This window comes from Vicia villosa, linkage group LG6, assembly GCF_029867415.1.
Source record: "Vicia villosa cultivar HV-30 ecotype Madison, WI linkage group LG6, Vvil1.0, whole genome shotgun sequence".
Lineage (NCBI taxonomy): Eukaryota > Viridiplantae > Streptophyta > Magnoliopsida > Fabales > Fabaceae > Vicia > Vicia villosa.
Genome location: NC_081185.1, coordinates 115,626,048 through 115,647,754, shown reverse-complemented (window position 1 = coordinate 115,647,754; position 21,707 = coordinate 115,626,048). Strand labels below are relative to the sequence as shown.

The following is a 21,707-nucleotide window of genomic DNA, read 5'->3' as shown; positions in this document are numbered from 1 at the left end:
TTTTTTTTTTGTTTCTTTTAGCCTTTCTAACTTGTTTGGATAAAATAAAAGTCGGTGGCGACTCATGCTTAACCGCGACATTTCGATCGATATAAAAGTCAGTTCACCGTATTACAACAATCGAAGGGTCGTCGGAGGTCGTTGAAGGCAACAGGTAGAGGTACCTTTAGCAATTTTGAAGGGACGATCGTCACTTTTTCGTAGGCAACAGTCGAGGGTCATCGGGGGACTTAGTGATGATTTTGTATTGAGGGACCTTTGCTAACGGGTACCTCTACGTTTCGAGGGACACGACCTTATAATCGAAGGCAACTAAGAGGGGCGTACCCTAGAGGTGAGTGTGTGAACAAGTATGAAAGAAGTGTGTTGATTTGAATATTTATCTTGAGTTAGTGAGCTAACGTTCAATTATTAGTCTTTCCATACAATCCTAATTATTAGCAGTTAATATATTTACAGAAAATAAATTGCGGAAAAGTAAAGGTTCCTACGCTATTACATCGCTTTGGGGGAGGGGATTACAATAAAAAACCTGGCGGGAATGCGGAAAGTAAAGCCCTAATTAACTATTACAAGTAAAAAAATTAACGCAAAAATATATACAACTTTAACAAGTTAAATATCCTCAAGGAATAGTCCAATTGCTCAAAGATAATAATACCTCACATAAACAAGAAGATGTGGAAAATACTTGCCAATATAAAAGAGAGAATAACTAAAATGTTTTTTTTGGTGTTTTATATTTTTAATAATCCACATTAAATAGTTTAAATTAATAATAATAATAATAATAATAATAATAATAATAATAATAATAATAATAATAATACTAATAATAATAATAATACAACTAGACTAATTCTAATGAATTTAATGTTCTAATTAAAACATATAATTCTTTTGTTTTTTTGTTACATTATAAAATCAACCTTAAATTATAATACTCTAATTATGATTTAGTAAGTTTTAAATGTGAGGCCAAAAGGGGGGTATGGGTTAAAAATAGGAATGAATAAGTAAAATATGAGAAGGAAAGGCCCATGTCTCAAAAACTCTAAAACCCTATATTGATGAATAAATCAAAAACAAACGGACATTATCAGTACCAAGGGGCACCGCCCCTCACTCTTTCCAAACCTTCTTCCATCTAATCTTTAGGCCAATCAGGAGACACACACGTCTTACCCCTTCAACCAATCACATGATTACATCTCATTTAACATACTACCTCCGTTCCTTTTTATAAGAGACAAGTCATTTTTTAGGTTCATTGAATAACCAATGTATTTGGTCTATTTGTAAACTAGATACATTGATTATTCAATGAACCTAAAAAGTGAATTGTCTCTTATAAAAAGAAACGGAGGTAGTATTTAATTATTTATTAAAATACTACATATGTTTGTTGTTTTCAAAGCATTTTACAAAGGATGTAACCTTACCTAACTTTTTGAGTTGGGTAGATAAGAATTCACCACAAAACAAATAACCCACCACATATCCACATACGTTACAGAAAATGAAATAGAACTCACATTCAACTTCCAGCCCTGGTTCCCAACAAAACCAACACAAAGCTAAAACAAAAGCCATGATCATGAGAGAAAAGAAGCAACAAAATATTTAACAGGAAGAGAACCTGAGTGATGGTGATGACGGTGATTGTGGCTTCCATCGACGGGAGGTTATGGATCTGAATCGCGGTGGCTTCCATCGGCGAGGTGATGGCAATCGGAGGGCTATGGATGTGCGATAATGATTATTTCGGCAGATAGGAGACATCGTCGCAATTGAAAGTTCCAATCAATTCAGCTGTGTTGTTGCTTTTGATTCGGATCGAAATGATGATGTTGAAGCTTCCAGCCCTAGTTACTTAAATGTTGTTTGAGGGATGTTGGAATAATATGAAAAATTAGCTACCAAAAATAAATTACAGGGATTCCACCTCGATTTCACTAAAAAACAGTCTAATTTTTAAAGAAAGACAACATACATATTACATCGGATGCACCTTACAGTTGATGTAAAACCTCACATTTTACATCGGGCCAAAAAGATAACCAATGTAAAAGGTTGCGTGCATTTAAAATAAATAAAGCTAAACCCATTTTTCACATCGGGCCAAATAATGATTTTCAATGTATTCCAACATGTTCACATTATTCATATACTCATATGAATATAACCTATGGCCCTCTCATTCGATGACTCTTCAAGAGATCTTGATTCAATATATAAATAATGTTCACAGTAAAATTAAGCACTTAATTAGTAAGTATATAAAGTATACATAGAGATTACAATTACAAAATCAATCATCATAAATTAAGTTAACGCTTGCTTGATATATACTTGTGCATACATGTAAGTATTATAGCCGTATATATATTTAGTAGGAAAACAACTTCACAATTACAAACTAGCAAGAAATTGAATTTGCTTTATAAGAGGAGTTAGGGTTTACATAAGCTTCTCACATGGGTTGTTGTGAATTCCTCAGTAGGTAGTCACCACAATTCTAGTATCTTTGGATAGCCTTTGCACTTGTTTCTTCACATTGCATGTGTGATGCGTGCACCAATAGTAGCTTCTTTATTATATTTTACCAACACAAATTTATGAAAAACAAGAAAACTAATCATTCAATAAGTTAAGTTGAAGTCGACACCACAACAAAGTTTTGTATGATGTGCTCAAACTTCTCAAACCAGGTTTACACATAGGTAATAAAAAAGAAGGGATCAACTTGGTTGATTTCAGATTTGAGAAAATCTCTTATGTTTTGTTTTAATTGTGCACTTATAGGTCACAATGAAGAATTCTTCGGCTCAAGATATCCCTTACTTAACTTATCATACAGTCCCATCAAAATATCACATATATATATATATATATATATTTATATATATATATATATATATATATATATATATATATATATATATATATATATATATATATGGGAGCATATCAAGTGAGAGCATTTTTAAATGAGAGATGAGAGGAAGAAATATCAACCATTCGATTCATCAAGAGAGAGAATGTTACTACATTAATGAGGCTATTAATTTCTCTTTCTCGATGAATCCAATGGTTGATATTTCTTCCTCTCATCTCTCATTTAAAAATGCTCTCACTTGATATGTTCCCATATATATATATATATATATATATATATATATATATATATATATATATATATATATATATATATATATATATATATATATATATATATATATATATATATATATATATATATATATATTTGAAAGCCCATATATGATCATGCAAGCTAAGAAGAATATTTAGCAGTTTCTGTTGGAGAAGAGAAAAAAGAAGAGAGTTGTGGTTCCAATATCATATTTACATCAACCTGCTTTTCAACAATTTCTTTGTAAAGCTGAAGAAGAATTTCGACTGTACCCAAGAGGCCAAGAAATCTATGACAGTTAATGGTAATCAAGAAAAGACATGTCAGTGGTTTACACAACAACAAAAACATATAGCTGTGCAGATTAATAAATCCAAAATCAATAACAAAATGTTGTGGTAGCAAATCAATTTATCTAAAATCAATAAATCCAGTTCAAGATTCGGCTAGAATCAATTTTAGAAAACAAAAGTCAATATTGTGCAAATTCATAAATAAAGCAAATCACTTTTAGCTTGTGATTTTGTGAGCTTAAAAACTAATTGTCAACTGATTTTCTAAACTGAAAAATAGATGTCATAAAAACTCATCCTAGCAATTCAATAAATTAGGTATCAAGATGTCAAGAAAAAAAAAAGAGTAAAATAATGAAAGAATACAAAAAGCTAATGGTAACACGACAATAACACATCAAATTATGTAAAATTTAAAATGTAATGATAAAATAAGATAAAAATGATGAAATTCTGTTCTGTCTAATAGCAGTTTCATTATTATGCTCTGCCTATCACTTCTCACAGAATTTTACCATAATACAAGATAAATATAAAAGAAAATTGTTATTGTTATCTATTGTAATCTTATTAAGTTTGACCGGTGCTGGGGAGTGAAAACAGAGACTCTGTATACACCACCAATGCGTATCCGTCAAAAAGCAGAGACTCTAGTAGCTGTCCTTTATCATTCAACTTCACCAATCCAACTACATCATTTATTCCAACAATATCACCGCACTTTGTTAAGCATGCTATGTATAACTCTTTGTGCAAAACAGGATCAAGAGAAAATTGAATAATCTTAGTCCAAGATGAGTGAACTCCATATTTTTGCATCACCCATATCTTCACTGTATTCAGGTCCTTCACGAATGCACTGATAAGTCCTCTAACTTCTAACAAATCATAATATATAGAATGATTATTACTATAACTGAAAATAAAATCATCTGGAAGAGCTATCTTTGATATCGTCATTTCCTTTAAATCAAAGGCAATAATAACATTCTTTGAGGTCTCATAATTATGAACCATCCAATGGATAGATCCATTCAAGAACAACCCACATTTAGGGGTATTTTCCGATACAGAAGTCTCCCTATAAGGCAAATGAGAAGCAACCTCAATTGGTTTCCACTTATTAGCTCTCAATGAGAAAATCATCAATTTAGTTGGACTAGTTACCGGCGCATCATCATCTTCGCCGAACCCAGAAACTATCAAGTAATCATCAGTGGGCTGGTAATATGCAAAACCACAAAGAAGTTCGTAATGATGATTAAGTATTATAGGAGAATCCGGTATTTGTTTGATCAAACCGGTGGATGGATTCAATAGATAGATGTGTGTGCCATTGTAGAAACACAGAAACCCTCTACAACAACCTCTAACTTCAACACAACGTTGGGAACGAATAAAATCAAGGTTTAATGAAGCAGATGCAGAAGCATCTTGGAGCGATGAATCAAGATCTATAGATAAAGGTTGAAGAGCAGAACGTTTTGTGAGGAGACGTCTGTGTGAGGCAGCATGTTCAAAATGTGAAGTAGCAAAAGTGTTACTAGAAATAAGAGAAAGCCATGATTTGGAGACACATCTGAAACGCAATAGAGGCTTCACCGGTAACCTCAACAGAATTTCGATGATCAATTCAAAAGGCAGAAAAACGATGTTTTCCATCTTGCCGACCAAATCAAAGTAATATCAAGTATATCATATGTAGTGCATTTTTAGGGTTTAGTATTTCTAATTCATTCAACGACTAAGACTATTTTATAGTAACGTACTAAAATTTTATTTGGCTTCAATTTATTTAATTCTAATCAAATGAGTTAGATTAAAGAGTGCCATAAATAAATAGAAAAAAGATTTTTATTTGGTTTCAATTTAATTAATTTCAATTTATTTGTTAGTAGCTTTTTTATAGCACATGATGATTTAGAATTAAAAAATAAATAACCCGAGAGGGTTGGTCTAGCGGTGGAGTTTGGGCCTCAAGGGCGTGTTTCCCTTGAGGTCCTGAGTTTGAAGGAGCCCGGAGCCAACTTTCGGAGGCTACGTGGGGAAGCCTAAAAAATTCCTCTCGGGTTTAGTTAATACATTATGATTGAATGCTTTCAATCAAATCTAATAAATCAATTAGAGTTAAAGAGTGTGGTAAATAAAAAGTTTTAAATAATTGAATAAAAGAAAGAAAAAAATTTGGACACATGATGTAATCTAAAATAATTTTTTTTCTTTTATAATAACAGATTACAAATAATATTTTGCATCTATATACCTTCAAAGTTTTATGATAAATTTATTTTTAATTTATTTAATTTCAATTTTAACAAATTCAACCATTTGGATCGTTTTTTAAAACAATCAACTAATTTTTGTTATTTTATTTAAGGGTTAAATAAATTTTTATAGTCCCTGTAAATATGGCACTTTTTAAATTTAGTCTCTACAAAAAAATTCTTCGAACTTAAGTTTCTGTAAAATATTTCGTCACCATGGTTGGTCCCTCCCGTTAGATTCCAGGTGACGTGTACCACAAACGGGAAGATTTTTTTTGTCTGATTCGCCAGCGTGGATATGTGATAAGGGTAATCTTAATACTTACAGGATTTCACCCTCCAATACTTCCATTGTGCTTTCGTTATCACTCTCTCTCCTTCCTTTGAAACGCAAACCCTATAATCTCTTCCCCAACATCATGGTCCCAACATCCCAACAGCAAAGATTTTACTTTGTGGTCTCAAAATGAAGTGTAACGCCCTGAATTTAATTAATTGGTTAATTAAATTATTAAAGGATTTAAATATTGGATTTAGTCGAATTTGGATGGTCGGTATTATTTTAAGAGGCGTATTTGAATTTATTAAGTTAAATTCGAATTTTAGTCGGATAGTCGGATGTTGTGAATTCAATGCCAAGAACAAAGTATAAAACAAGGAAGAATAAAGGACAAGAAAGAAGAGGAACACAAGAATTGGTTATAACTGCTATTCTTTCTCTTTCTCTTAAAACAAGATTACAAGTTTACAAGACTAACAAATAACCTCTCTCACCCTAAATTAGGATTTGCAGCTTAGCAATGATGAGAGACTAGTATGCTATTTATAATAAAACCTAACATACTAACTAATGGGCTTTTTCCACAAGGCCCATTACACAAGTCAACTTAATAAACAAGCTAACTTAACAAATTAGGGTTTAAACACTAAAACCTAATTTAACATGCTAACAACTCTAGCATCTTCGACATCTGCATGCTAGACCCATCTTCGACTACAGCATGCACACTTCGACACCAGCATGTGAACAATCCTTCGACTTCATGCTTAACTCTGTCGAACTGTCGAACCAAGAAGCTACCCTTCGACAATACTAGAGTTCGATCCAATATCTCACAAATCTCCACCTTGGACCTAACTCTACAACGTCAAGGAACAAACTAGCTTTCTTCATGCAGCTTTATCAACTGCATACAGTGGAAAAACTTGCAACTCGGCAATGTCTTGGTGATCATATCAGCAGCATTGTCTTCAGTCGAAACCTTCAGCACTTGGACTTCTCCACGCTCGATTACTCCTCTGACGAAATGCAGCCTCACATCAATGTGCTTAGTTCGCTCATGATAGGCTGAATTCTTCGACAGGTGTATTGCACTTTGACTATCACATTTAACAGTGATACCTCGACCTTGAAGTTTCAGCTCCTTTGCAAAACCTTCAAGCCACAATGCTTCTTTCACAGCTTCAGTTAGGGCAATATACTCCGCTTCAGTGGTTGATAGAGCAACAACCTTCTGAAGTGTTGCTTTCCAACTAATTGCAGTGCCAAACATAGTGAAAACATATCCAGAAATAGATTTTCTGGAATCCATACAACCTGCATAATCAGAGTCGACATATCCTTCTATTACTGCTTTACTATCTTCACCCAAGGCTCCACCATAAATTAGGACTCTATTCAGAGACCCATTTATGTACCTTAAAATCCACTTCAATGCTTGCCAGTGAGCCTTTCCAGGATTCGCCATGTACCTGCTTACAAGACTTACTGCGTATGCTATGTCGGGTCTAGTACAGACCATAGCATACATCAAAGAACCAACTATATTAGCATATGGGATGCTATTCATATAGGCTCTTTCGACATCAGTACTGGGACACTGATCAATACTCAGCTTGAATTGAGGGTTTGTTGGAGTCACAACTGGCTTCGAATTCGACATACCAAACTTTTCAAGAATCTTCCGTAGATATGCCTCTTGAGATAGGCATAACTTCGACTTCTTTCTATCTCTTCGAATGTCAATTCCAAGAATCCTGGAAGCAGCTCCCAGATCCTTCATATCGAACTCCTTATTGAGTTCAGCCTTCACCCTCATCACATCTTCAACATTGTTGCTTGCTATGATAATATCATCCACATAAAGCAACAAAATAACAAATGAATTACCAGGTCGAAAACTGAAGTAAACGCAGTGGTCGAACTGACTTCTAATGAAACTTATGCGTGCCATGAACTTGTCAAATCTCCTATTCCACTGTCGAGGAGATTGTTTCAGCCCATACAAAGATCTCTTTAACTTGCACACATAATCTTCCTTCCCCTTTTCGACATACCCTTCAGGTTGCCTCATCAGGATCGTTTCATCTAAATCACCATACAAGAACGCAGTCTTCACATCCATTTGTTCCAGTTCAAGGTCGAACTGTGCCACCATGGCAAGCAACATTCGAATGGACCTATGCTTTACAACAGGAGAAAACACATCATTGAAGTCGACACCTTCTTTCTGAGTGAAACCCCTTGCGACTAACCTTGCCTTATATCTTTTCGACGTCACTCCTTCAATTCCTTCCTTAACTTTGAAAATCCATTTACAGCTGACTAACCTTGCCCCAGCAGGTTTCTTGATCAGTTCCCAAGTGTGATTATCATGAAGAGATTTCATCTCATCATCCATGGCCTTCAGCCATTCAGTCTTATTTTGACTCCTCATAACTTCCTTATAATCTCTAGGTTCATCATCAAGAACCTCACTGGCAGAGATTAATGCATAAGCTATAAGATCTGCATACCCAAGTCTCTGAGGTGGTTTGATGACTCTTCTCGACCTATCTCTCGACAATAGGTAGTCATCGTCAGTTTCCTCAACTTCCTCAGCATCTTCTGCTTCTTCTTCGACTTCATCAGGGACATGCAATTCAGCATCAACATGCTCCACCTCAACAGGAATCTCTACCTGTTCCAGCTCTTCGTCAGATGTTTCTGTACTTCGACCAACATCATCAGTTTTCTTAAAAGCCATTTCAGCTTCATTGAAAACAACATCTCGACTGGTGATACACCTCCTGTGACCTGGCTCTAGGCACCATAGCCTATAAGCTTTGACTCCTTCTGGGTATCCCATGAACATGCATTTCAGAGCTCTAGGTTCGACCTTGTCTTGCCTAATGTGAGCATAGGCTATGCAGCCAAATACTCTCAGTTTGTCGAGATCTGGTGGATGTCCCGACCAAACTTCTTCAGGTGTCTTCATATCTAACGCTGTCGAAGGACATCTGTTTATCAGATATGTTGCTGTCGCAACAGCCTCAGCCCAGAACACCTTCTTTAACCCCGCACTAGTCAACATACATCTAACTCTCTCCAAAATAGTTCGATTAAACCTTTCAGCCAAACCATTTTGTTGTGGAGTACCTGCAGTAGTTCTATGCCTTGCAATACCAGAGGTAGCACAAAAACTGTCGAATGCCTCATTGCAAAATTCAAGGCCATTGTCGGTTCTCAACCTCTTGACCTTTCTGCCAGTCTGATTTTCAACCAGAGTCTTCCAACTTTTGAAATTCTCAAACGTTTCATCCTTAGTCTTCTGGATGAATACCCATAATTTTCTGGAATAATCATCTACTATGGATAGGAAATACCTTGCCCCAGAATATGATGCACACCTTGCAGGCCCCCAAAGATCAGCATGGATGTAATCAAGGGATCCATGTGTTCTTGATTTGCCTTTGTTGAACTTCACTCTGCAAGATTTTCCAAGTACACAGGGTTCACAAAACTTCAGCTTTTCGATTTTGTCTCCACCAAGCAGATTTTGTTTCCCTAATTCGACCAGACCCCTTTCACTGACATGGCCCAATCTCATGTGCCAGATTTCTGTCTTCGACAAAGGTTTCGTGGATACAACATTTGTCGAACCACTTACAACTTCAGCCTCAAGGGTATACAAGCCTTGTTTCTTCACGCCTCTCAAGACTTCCTTCGAACCCTTCATGACTCTTAGGATACTTTTCTCTCCTTGGAAAACATATCCTTTCTTGTCGAATTCACCAAGAGAAAGCAGATTTCTCTTCAAATCAGGAACATACCTGACTTCAGTCAATAACCTTATTGACTCATCATGGAGCTTGAATCTCACAGATCCAACACCTGCAATCTTGCAAGCCTTGTTGTTTCCCAGCAATACTGATCCACCATCTTGATCACATAATTCCTCGAACAAGTCTTTGTTTGGAGTCATGTGCCAAGTGCAACCTGAATCCATAATCCACTCCTTCTTAGAGTCACTGCTTGAAACCACAAGAACATCAGATGATTCGAAATCATCTTGAACAATGGCAGCGTTGCCATTATCCTTACCTCCATGATATTTCAAGCGTTCAGGGCACACTTTTCTTGTGTGACCCTCCTTCTTACAATGGTAGCATCGAATGCCAGATGCTTCGCCACTGTAAGTCTTCGACTGGCTTTTGCCTTTCTTCTTGTCGAACTTACCATCCTTTCGTAAGAGTTTTCCTTTAACGGCCAAACCTTCGCCAACAGTCGAAGGTTTATGCTCCTTTCGTTCATTCAAGTCCTTAGAGTACAAGGCTGATTGAACTTCTTCAAACGTCAGGGACTCCCTTCCATACAAGAGAGTTTCTTTGAAGTGAGCATGTGATCGAGGCAAAGAACACAATAGTAACAGCGCTTGATCTTCATCATCGATCTTCACATCAATATTTTCAAGATCAAGAATCAGCTTGTTGAACATATCCAACTGCTCAGCCAATACTTTGTCTTCAATCATCTTGAATGAATACAAAGCTTGCTTCAGGTAGAGTCGATTTACCAGCGATTTGGTCATATACAAACTTTCAAGTTTCACCCATAACCCTGATGCCGTCGTCTCCTTTGATACCTGCCGGAGAACCTTATCACCAAGGCTCAACAAAATTGCGCTGTGTGCTTTCTCGATCATATTTGTCTTCTCCGCTGCCGTCAATTCTGCATTCATGGCTGCCTCTCCCTTCAACGCTTCCAAACAACCCTGCTGAACTAGTAGGGCTTTCATCTTGATGCGCCACAGACCGAAATCATTCACTCCGGTGAACTTTTCAATCTCATACTTTGTTGAAGGCATCTTCTCCACGCTCACCGCACCAATTTGTTGTGAATTCAATGCCAAGAACAAAGTATAAAACAAGGAAGAATAAAGGACAAGAAAGAAGAGGAACACAAGAATTGGTTATAACTGCTATTCTTTCTCTTTCTCTTAAAACAAGATTACAAGTTTACAAGAATAACAAATAACCTCTCTCACCCTAAATTAGGATTTGCAGCTTAGCAATGATGAGAGACTAGTATGCTATTTATAATAAAACCTAACATACTAACTAATGGGCTTTTTCCACAAGGCCCATTACACAAGTCAACTTAATAAACAAGCTAACTTAACAAATTAGGGTTTAAACACTAAAACCTAATTTAACATGCTAACAACTCTAGCATCTTCGACATCTGCATGCTAGACCCATCTTCGACTACAGCATGCACACTTCGACACCAGCATGTGAACAATCCTTCGACTTCATGCTTAACTCTGTCGAACTGTCGAACCAAGAAGCTACCCTTCGACAATACTAGAGTTCGATCCAATATCTCACATCGGAAAAATAATATTAAGAATTATATTATTTATTTATTGAGATGTTTATTGAAATTTTCACATTTTGGGACGATTTAGTCGGTATTAGTTCGGGATAGCGGATCGATATTTAATCGAAGATTTTAATATTTTTAGTATTAAAAATATCAATGAGCTAATATTTAGCGTTTTGGGAATTTTTCGAGTAATTAAGATTATACCAGAAATATGAGGCATTGAGTAATAAGTCGGTATATTAAAATATATGGATTTTAGTTTAATGATATATAAGTGGAAGTATTATTTTTTTATATTAAGTGTGTAAATAATATTTGGCTTAGTTGTGGTATCATTAGTTGTTATGAGTGTATTTTTATTAGGCCCATTATTATGTGGTGTTGTCTAAGTAGTTGTATAGTTTTTGTCATTTTGGAAAAGAGAGAGATGGGGAGTAACCGTGAAAGGAAAAGAAGAGAAAAAGGAAAGAGGGGTTAGGATTGTGAAGAGGAGAAGAAGGAGATCTAAAGTATTGCTCTAAAGTGTCATTTTTCTCTAATTTTTCATTGAATCTTCTTAGAGCTGCACTCAATCCAAGGTAAGGGGGGATTCTTTCTACCTAAATGGAAATATAATTGATTGTATGTCGGTTTAGGGTATAGATTGATCATGGTGTTGTATTAATTTTGTTTTCTATTACTGTTTGAAAACTGCTATTGATTTTTGTTAAAGTTGCTGTTGGTGGAAATTAGAAATAATTGTTTGATTTTGAGAAAGAATTCCAAGTAGGTATGATGTCCTATACTAGCATTTCGTTACCATTTCCTTGTCCACTGTATTTGGTTTTTGTTCTGTTTCACACATGGCCCTTCTGTTTCACACATGGCCCTTATGTTTTCATGTTCCATGCTACCTCTAAAGAAATATATATAATAGAAATATATATAATGGTTATATAATATGAATATATAATATGAATATATAATAGAGATACATGGAAATGAAACAGTAGTGAATAAATGGTTAAACAGTGCGAATTATAGAACAAAATGTAATTCAAAACATTCTTGTTTGATCGAAATAGCCGAATTAAGCGGTATAATTAGTTGTTCGGAATTTGATGAAAATTTACGTGGTAGCTAAGTTTAATTATTAGGTTAATGATCGCGACTTTACGTGTCTATTAATCTGATGACTGCAAGTGCACAGTCGTGTCGTGTAGTTTTAAAAGATATCGAATCCACAGGGATTATGAATCGATCTACCGTTATCTAAGGTTACTATGTAAAGCTAAGGCTACTAATATTTTTGATTGTTCCTAAGGGAGAGTGTTTGTGAATAATAAGAAATATAATAATAAACAGATATACGTATGTATTTCGTTTAACTTTAGGTGATCCGAAGGTCCATTGGCTAATGCATAATTCAATTAAAAATCTTTACTAATTCAATTGGTTAAAAATCCTCGTCTCAAACTTTCGCTCTGTTGATTTAGATTACTATCCTAACTCTTAATGTACGCTTTCGCCATCCCATTAGATATTAGAAAAGCTTTTTGGAAACAACGTAATTAATAAAATGCCTGTTTTATGAAGTTGTTATCTATTTAAATCTCCTAATCTCAAACTTTCGCTCTGTTGACTCGGAACATGCTAATATCCCTAACGTACGCTTTCGCCATCCCGCTCGGGTGTAAAAACATTTTTTGAAAATAAATAAGTCCTAATTAGTTTTAATACGCTTTCGCCATCCTTAAAACTAATGTCCTATGTCTACTATCCAGTTAAAGATCTCAAACTTTCGCTCTATTGATTTTAACCTTTGACCGTCTTAAACCCTCAAACTTTTGCTCTATTGGTTTTAAGACTTACTAATTAAATTAGACATACAAACCAAAAACAAGTGATAATTAATAAAACATAGTTTAAGCCAATTTATTTCGGATCCCACGGTTAACTTACTTTACATACCGATATCTTAGTAAATTAGCCAGACATATTAATACGGTTAAGCATGCATAAATTAATTTGGCTTATATTAAAAGGCATGTTAATTGGCATATAATATATCATGCAATAACTATATAAATAAAGGCGGTAAATAATAAACCTGAATAAAATAAATTGCAACTGAATCTTCAAGTACCGAACTTCCACCATATGTTGGCTGGATCGTTCTTCGGAATTTAAACGGACGGAAATTAAAACAAGGAAATAAAAGCGATAAATCTAACGTAAGGCAAGATTTATAAAAGGTTCACAACAATTTCCGGTGTAGAAATTGTTGTGAGAAAATAAAATGTTTGAATGAAAGCAGGAAGAAAAATAATAAGCGCGGAACAATTTCGGCAGCACTTCGTTAGCAGGAAATCAGACGTTTTGAACTGAAGTGACTGCTTCTATTTATAGGGGAGCTTCTGCAGTTGGGATGCGTGAAACCAGGGACTTCTCAGACTGGGACTTGGAGACGTGCGTCTCCACTTTTTTGGGGTAGACTCAGCACACGACTTGAGACGTGCGTCTCAAGTGGAGAGAATCTAGGAGAGGTTGGAGACGGGCGTCTCCTCTTTGGTGACGTGGCATGGAACGTTGGAGACGTGCGTCTCCACTTGCTTGTGTGGTTTGGGCCATGCACAATTGATTCTCAGTGGGCTGGTCTGTCTCTTTGGGCCTTTGGGTCTCCTTTAGCACATTTGGGCCTTATTTGCACCTCCTTTTCACTTCAGCATCCATTTTTCATCTTTTAGGCATAAATAGTGGTCATTTTAGCTCCATTTCTTCTCCTTTTCACAAATAGTCATAATGAGAGTGTAAAACCTGAAACAAAGCAAATACTCGCGTAATATCATAATAAATCGATATAATAAACGGAAAACGCTATAAATATCTACGAATTTCAAGCTAAATATACGATATAAAATCGTGTTATCAGTTAATGTGGTAGTGATATTTTGTTAAAATTGTGCTATTTTACGAACCTACCGAAATTGTGTGAATTTTGAGTATCCTTTATATTAAATGTTGGTTTTGGAATAGAGAATGAAATAGTAAATTGGAAAATGAATTAAAAATAAAATATTGAATTGAACTAATATAATATGATTATTAATTGGTTGATTTAATTAAATAGTAGAATTAATTTCAATAATTCTAATTAATTGGTATATACTTAGACTTGAATAAATTATTCGGTTTATCGGTAAATTACGGTATCTTGAGAATTTGACCGTAATCGTGATTTGGTTGAATATTTATGTTGAGAATAATATAATGTTATGCCAATGATGTTGTCTTGATAAATAATATTATGTCTAATTGAATTAGTTGATAATTGGAAGTTGATTCGGTTTACTTGATAAATTAGCATGTTGAGATTATCTTACGAATTGATCGAAAATTATGGTTTTGATTTGGATGACTTTGTTAATATGTGAAATTGAGTAATTGTGCCGATGTGCCAAAACGTGATGGTAATTGTATTAATCTTGATGATATGCGAATTGTATATTTGTGACAATTTTGTTAATACACGAAGTTGTATGTTTGTTGTGATATGTCGAAGCATGAGGATATATATGCAATGACTTGATGAAATGTGAATTGTATATTTGTGACGATTTTGTTAATACACGAAGTTGTATGTTTGTTGTGATATGCCGAAGCATGAGGATATATATGTAATGACTTGTTTATATGCAAAGTTGTATAATTGCGATGATGTGTTTAAACATGACGATGTTTTGTGATGATTTGTAATACGTGATGTTGTATATATTTGTGATGATGATTTTGTGACTAAGTGAAGATGAAATATTATGGTGACGTGAATTACCTCGTATATATGATAATTGATTGTGATATAGGCTTATGCCTCGTGACGATATGTGATTGTGATAAGTATGATGTATTGTCTTGTTTGTCGAGTCACATTTCATATGCATACTCTGTGACGGCCTGGATTGGCAAAGTAGTGACGAAGGCTTATGCCTTGTGCCTCTGAATTGGGCAATTGGTGATGGGGGCTGAAGCTCCTATTGGTACCACATGCATATACATGAGTCATGTGACTATATAGTGATTGTATTTTTGTGACTTATTAAATGATGGAATTATGTGAAGATGTGAATTTGTGGTTTAATGAATAGAATGATGATATTAATACTTGTGAATGCGATTAACCGAATATGTCTGATTTCTGATATATAATAAATATGCCTATGTGTTGACTTGTTGATGATGCTTATATGATGACATGTTGAATATGTTTATATGTTGATATCATGACTATTCATTGATGATGTCCTTTGTGCTGTTTATGTTGATGTTGTGTGAGGCGGTGATTCATTTATATTCTTTACCTAATATATGATTTATCATGATCCTATTTATATAGTTTGATATCTCACCCTTTTTGCTGATATTCCCCTACCATGGGAAATGGGCAGGTACTCAAGTATAGTTGTGGAAGTTTGTTGCTTCATCGAGTCCAAATGATGTGTTGCTCAAATACGTAGTACTCGGGGGTTGCTTATATAGTTATTTATGGGTTGTTGATGTTTTAGTTGTTGTTATTATAAACGTTGATTCAAAGTTGAATAATATGAAGTACTTATTATACTTCCAAGTTGTTTGAGTTGAGATAAGCTTATAGTTGACTATTAATTCTAATGCTATGTATCATTGTTGAATGAAATACAAGTTGAATTTTTTTAGTTGATATGTGATACTCCAATTTGTTGTTTGAAATTTTAAATACTCTGATATTTTCTGCATTATAATTTCGGGTAGAATTTGGGGTGTTACACGAAGCATCGCGTGGTCTCTGTTTTTACCGTCATATTTGCATGGACCCAAGTATGAGCTACAATCCTTGTGTTTCTCAATTTTTTGTTTTCTGGCTATATTCTAATGATAGTGGTGGTTAAACAAATATTTACTATTATAAGACAAAGATTTTGATATTTATACCGTATTTGTTGAGTATATAATTTGTATTTTCTATCGAATTATGTTGCCCTAACTTGAAATTGTATTAAGTTTGGGTCTGTTAACTGTACATGAAATGTCTAAGTTTAAAGTAGTTTTCTACACAAGGGGCAAGTTTGTAAAAGACCCTGAACTGAAATACCATGGTGGGGAAGTGTATGCTTTTAGTAGTCAATACTATGACTATTGGTCTTTCTTTGAAGCGTGTGATTTAGTGAAAAATATTGACCCTGAGTTTGATTTTAAAACGGTTAAGATGTGGTGGAAACATGAAGAAAGTTCACTTGAAGATGATTTAAAACCATTTAGAGATGATGGATATTCGTCTGAGTTGGCTGCTTATGCTGTTGCAAATAAAAGTGAAGTTGAGATATATTGTGAGCCAAAACCAGATGAAGGAGACCTCACTTTTATGGACAATGTTAGACAAAAAGGTAAGGGTAAGTCTTGTGCATTAGAGAAAGAACCATTAGGTGATTGCAGTGGAGAGACAAGTGATGAGTCTGTTTGGGATGTACACTTTGATGACACTGAGGAAGAAAGGATGAATGGATTTGAAGATGGCTTTAAGGAAGTAGTTGGTGTAGGTGTTACTAGTGAAATTAGGGGTCCACCTGTTGCAAACAATGATGCCCCTAATGAACCAGACAAGAACATGTTTTGGGAGTTGGTAAAGAATGATCTTGTTAAGTTTGTTAAGGACTTCCAAGATAAGGCTAAGCTAATGAAAGGTTGCACTTCGACGTTTATTGCTCTTATCCTAAAAGTTAAGAATCCTCAATCCTTATTCGAATTTAGACCAAGTTGTCTCGTGGGTTGTATGTACAAGATCTTATTAAAACTATTGGCGAGAAGATTACAAAGAGTTTTAGGTAAGTTGGTTTCGGCCAATCAGACGGCTTTTCTGCCAGGGAGACACATTGCAGACGGGGTTTTGGTTGTAAATGAGGCTTTAGATTTTGCTAAAAGGAAAAAGAGGATTTGTGTTGTTCTAAAGGTCAATTTTGAGAAGGCTTATGATCGTCTAAGTTGGAATTTTTTGAGGTATGTTCTAGCTAGAGTGGGCTACGGTAAAAATTGGCTAAGATGGATGGACAACTGTATTTCTACTAGTAGTATGTCTGTTTTAATCAACGGTAGCGCTACAAGGGAATTTATGGTTGAGAAAGGCCTTCGCCAAGGAGATCCTTTGTCTCCTTTTTTGTTTGTCTTGGCTGCGGAGGTGTTAACGGCGTTGATGAGAAAGGTTATTGATATCGGGGAGTTTTAGGGGTTTAAGATCAACGATAATGAGAAAGTGAATATGCTTCAATTTGCGGACGATAATATTATTTTAGCGGAAGGAGATACCGCAAATTTGTGGTGTATGAAATCAATTCTAAGGGGCTTTGAGTTGATGTCGGGATTGAGTTTTAATTTCAATAAAAGCAATATTTATGGTATTAATGTAAGCGATTGGTATCTCGAAGCGGCTTCCTCCTTTCTCTCTTGCAAAGTTGAAAGACTTCCTTTTAAATTCCTTGGTGTTAGAGCGGGTGATAGTCCGAGGAAACTTTCGATGTGGAAAGATTTAATCTCTTATTTGAAGAGGAGATTAGCCGTTTGGAAGGGTATGCATCTCAACATAGCGGGTCGTGTGTGTTTTATTAATTCCATGTTAAATGCCATTCCCATCTATTCTTTATCTTTCTACAAAGCGCCTTCCAAGATCCTCAACGAGATTCGAACTATCCAAAGTTATTTTTTGTGGAACGGGAATGACTCGAATAGGCCTATTCAGTGAGTTTGTTGGGATACCGTATGCAAAAAGCATGAAAAAGGTTGTTTAGGTGTTAGGAATATGGGGGTCATGAATGCCGCTATGATGAGTAAGTGGAAGTGGAGGATCCTAGCGGATGAAGAGGCGGTGTGTTAGAACAAGATTTGTTCTGATCAATATTCTTAGTTTTGATGATAACAAGGATATGAATTTTGTGTGAGATAATGTGGTACTCTAATACAGTGCAATTTCCTTTTCAGGAAATATATAAAGAGTATGCACAAATCAGCGTTCAGAAGCTTTGTCTCAGAAGGATCAGCATGCAACATCAGAACATGGTCTAGCAAGACATCAGAAGATGGTCAAGGCAGAATCAGAACATGGGTCTATGAAAGCATCAGAAGAACTTGAGATCAGAAGCAGAAGCACTGAAGTTCTCATGGTATCACGCTCAGAAGCACTTCAAGGTCAGAAGACAAGAAGATGCTATGCACCAAGCTGTTTGACTCTGATGATATTCAAACGTTAGATACACAAACATCAGATCAGAAGAAAGTACAGGTGGCAAGCTACGCTAACTGACAAAAGGAACGTTGGAAGCTATTAAAGGCAACGTCAGTAGACACAGCGTGAACAAGGCTCGAGGTAGTTGACAAAAGCGTGAAACATTAAATGCAATGTTGTACGGAACACGCAAAGCATTAAATGCTCCCAACGGTCATCTTCTCAAACGCCTATAAGTATGAAGTTCTGATGAGAAGCAAGGTTGACGATTTCCAAACAATTAACTTGCTGAAACGCTGATAAAATTCAAAGCATCTTCATCAAAGCTCACTACATTGCTGTTGTAATATATTAGTGAGATTAAGCTTAAACGTTAAGAGAAATATCACTGTTGTGATTATAGCTTTTCAGAAGCAGTTGTAATACTCTTAGAATTGATTACATTAATTTGTAAGTAACTAGAGTGATCAAGTGTTGATCAGGATACTCTAGGAAGTCTTAGCTTGTGTCTAAGCAGTTGTAATTAGAGTGATCACGTGGTGGTCAGGATACTCTAAGAAAGTCTTAGCTTGTGTCTAAGCATTTGTTCCTAGAGTGATCAGGTTGTGATCAGGATACTCTAGAAGACTTAGTCATGGGCTAAGTGGAAAACCATTGTAATCTGTTGCGATTAGTGGATTAAATCCTCAGGTGAGGTAAATCACTCCGTGGGGGTGGACTGGAGTAGTTTAGTTAACAACGAACCAGGATAAAAATAACTGTGCAATTTGTTTTTATCGTCCAAGTTTTTAAACTACACTTATTCAAACCCCCCTTTCTAAGTGTTTTTCTATCCTTCAATTGGCATCAGAGCGCCGGTTCTAAGGTGCAAGCACTTAACCGTGTTTAGAAAAGATTCAGGAAGAGAAAAACGCTTCAGTACAAGATGGCTGGTGAAACTCAAACAAATCCATCTGCATCTACATCTGGCTCTGCTGAGCAATATAATGGTAACAATGGTTATACTAGACCACCAGTATTTGATGGTGAAAACTTTGAATACTGGAAAGACAAACTGGAAAGTTACTTTCTTGGTCTAGATGGTGAACTATGGGATCTTCTGATGGATGGTTACAAACATCCAGTGAATGCTAGTGGTGTAAGGCTTACCAGGCAAGAAATGAATGATGATCAGAAGAAGCTTTTCAAGAATCATCATAAATGTAGAACTGTTTTGCTGAATGCTATCTCTCATGCTGAGTATGAGAAGATATCTAACAGAGAAACGACCTATGATATATATGAGTCATTGAAAATGACCCATGAGGGAAATGCTCAAGTCAAGGAGACTAAAGCTCTTGCTCTAATCCAGAAATATGAAGCCTTCAAGATGGAGGATGATGAAGATATTGAGAAGATGTTCTCAAGATTTCAAACTCTAACTGCTGGATTGAGAGTTTTGGATAAAGGCTACACCAAGGCTGATCATGTAAAGAAGATTATCAGAAGCTTACCCAGAAGATGGGGTCCAATGGTGACTGCATTCAAGATTGTCAAGAATCTGAATGAAGTTTCTTTGGAAGTGCTTATCAGTGCCTTGAGAAGCCATGAAATAGAGCTGAATGCAAACGAGCCTCAGAAGAAAGGTAAGTCTATTGCGTTAAAATCTAATATTAAAAAATGCACTAATGATTTTCAGGCTATAGAAGAAGATCCTGAAGAATCAGAATCTGAAGAAGAAGAAGATGAACTGTCCATGATCTCCAGAAGGGTAAACCAACTCTGGAAGAGCAAGCAAAGGAAGTTCAGAGGCTTCAGAAGTTCAAAGAGATTTGAACATGGAGAATCTTTTGGTGATAGAAGATCTGACAAGAAGAAGGATGTCTGCTATGAGTGCAATGAGCCTGGACATTACAAGAACGAGTGTCCAAAACTTCAGAAGGAGAATCCCAAAGAGAAGTTTCATAAGAAGAAAGGTCTTATGGCAACATGGATGATTCTGAATTAGAATCAGAATCAGAATCAGACTCTGAAGGAGAACAAGCCAACTTCGCGCTGATGGCTACAGAAGATTGTTAGAACAAGATTCGTTCTGATCAATTATCTTAGTTTTGATGATAACAATAATATGAATTTTGCTTAAGATTATATGGTACTCTAATCCAATGCAATTTCCCTTTCAGGAAATATATATAAAGAGTACGCATAATTCAGCGCTCAGAAGCTTTGTCTCAAAGGGTTCAGTATGCAACATCAGAACATGGTCTGGCAAGACATCAGAAGATGGTCGAAGCAGAATCAGAACATGGGTCTATGGAAGCATCAGAAGAACAAGAGAACAGAAGCACTGAAGTTCTGATGGTATCACGCTCAGAAGCACTTCAAGGTCAGAAGATCAGAAGATGCTATGCACCAAGCTGTTTGACTCTGATGATATTCAAACGTTGTATTCACAAACATCAGATCAGAAGAAAGTACAAGTGGCAGGCTACGCTGACTGACAAAAGGAACGTTAAAAGCTATTAAAGGCTACGTCGTAGACACAGCGTGAACAAGGCTCGAGGTAGTTGACAAAAGCGTATAACATTAAATGCGATGCTGTACGGAACACGCAAAGCATTAAATGCATTCAACGGTCATCTTCTCCAATGCCTATAAATATGAAGTTCTGATGAGAAGCAAGGTTAACGATTCTGCACCAAAACAACTCATATTAAACTTGCTCAAACGCTGTTCAAATCAAAACTCAGAATCTTCATCTTCATCAAAGCTCACTACATTGCTGTTGTAATATTTTAGTGAGATTAAGCTTAAACGATTAAGAGAAATATCACAGTTGTGATTATCGCTTTTAAGAAGCATTTGTAATACTCTTAGATTGATTACATTAAGTTGTAAGGAACTAGAGTGATCGTGTTGATCAGAATACTCTAGGAAGTCTTAGGAGTGAACTAAGCAGATTGTAACTAGAGTGATCGTGTGGATCAGTAGACTCTAGAAAAGTCTTAGAGGGTATCTAAGCAGTGTTCCTGGAGTGATCAGTGTGTGATCAGAAGACTCTGGAAGACTTAGTTGCTGACTAAGTGGAAAACCATTGTAATCCGTGCGATTAGTGGATTAAATCCTCAGTTGAGGTAAATCA

The 21,707-nt window shown here is 35.7% G+C and overlaps 1 protein-coding gene across 1 annotated transcript; it reads right to left on the bottom strand.

The window, feature by feature from the left end:
- Nucleotides 1-4,017: 4,017 nt before the first annotated feature.
- Nucleotides 4,018-5,109, bottom strand: LOC131614450 (F-box/kelch-repeat protein At3g06240-like). The gene has a single exon (XM_058886032.1). The coding sequence runs from the start codon at nt 5,107-5,109 to the stop codon at nt 4,018-4,020; it is 1,092 nt and encodes a 363-aa protein (XP_058742015.1).
- Between the last annotated feature and the right edge of the window lie 16,598 nt (nt 5,110-21,707).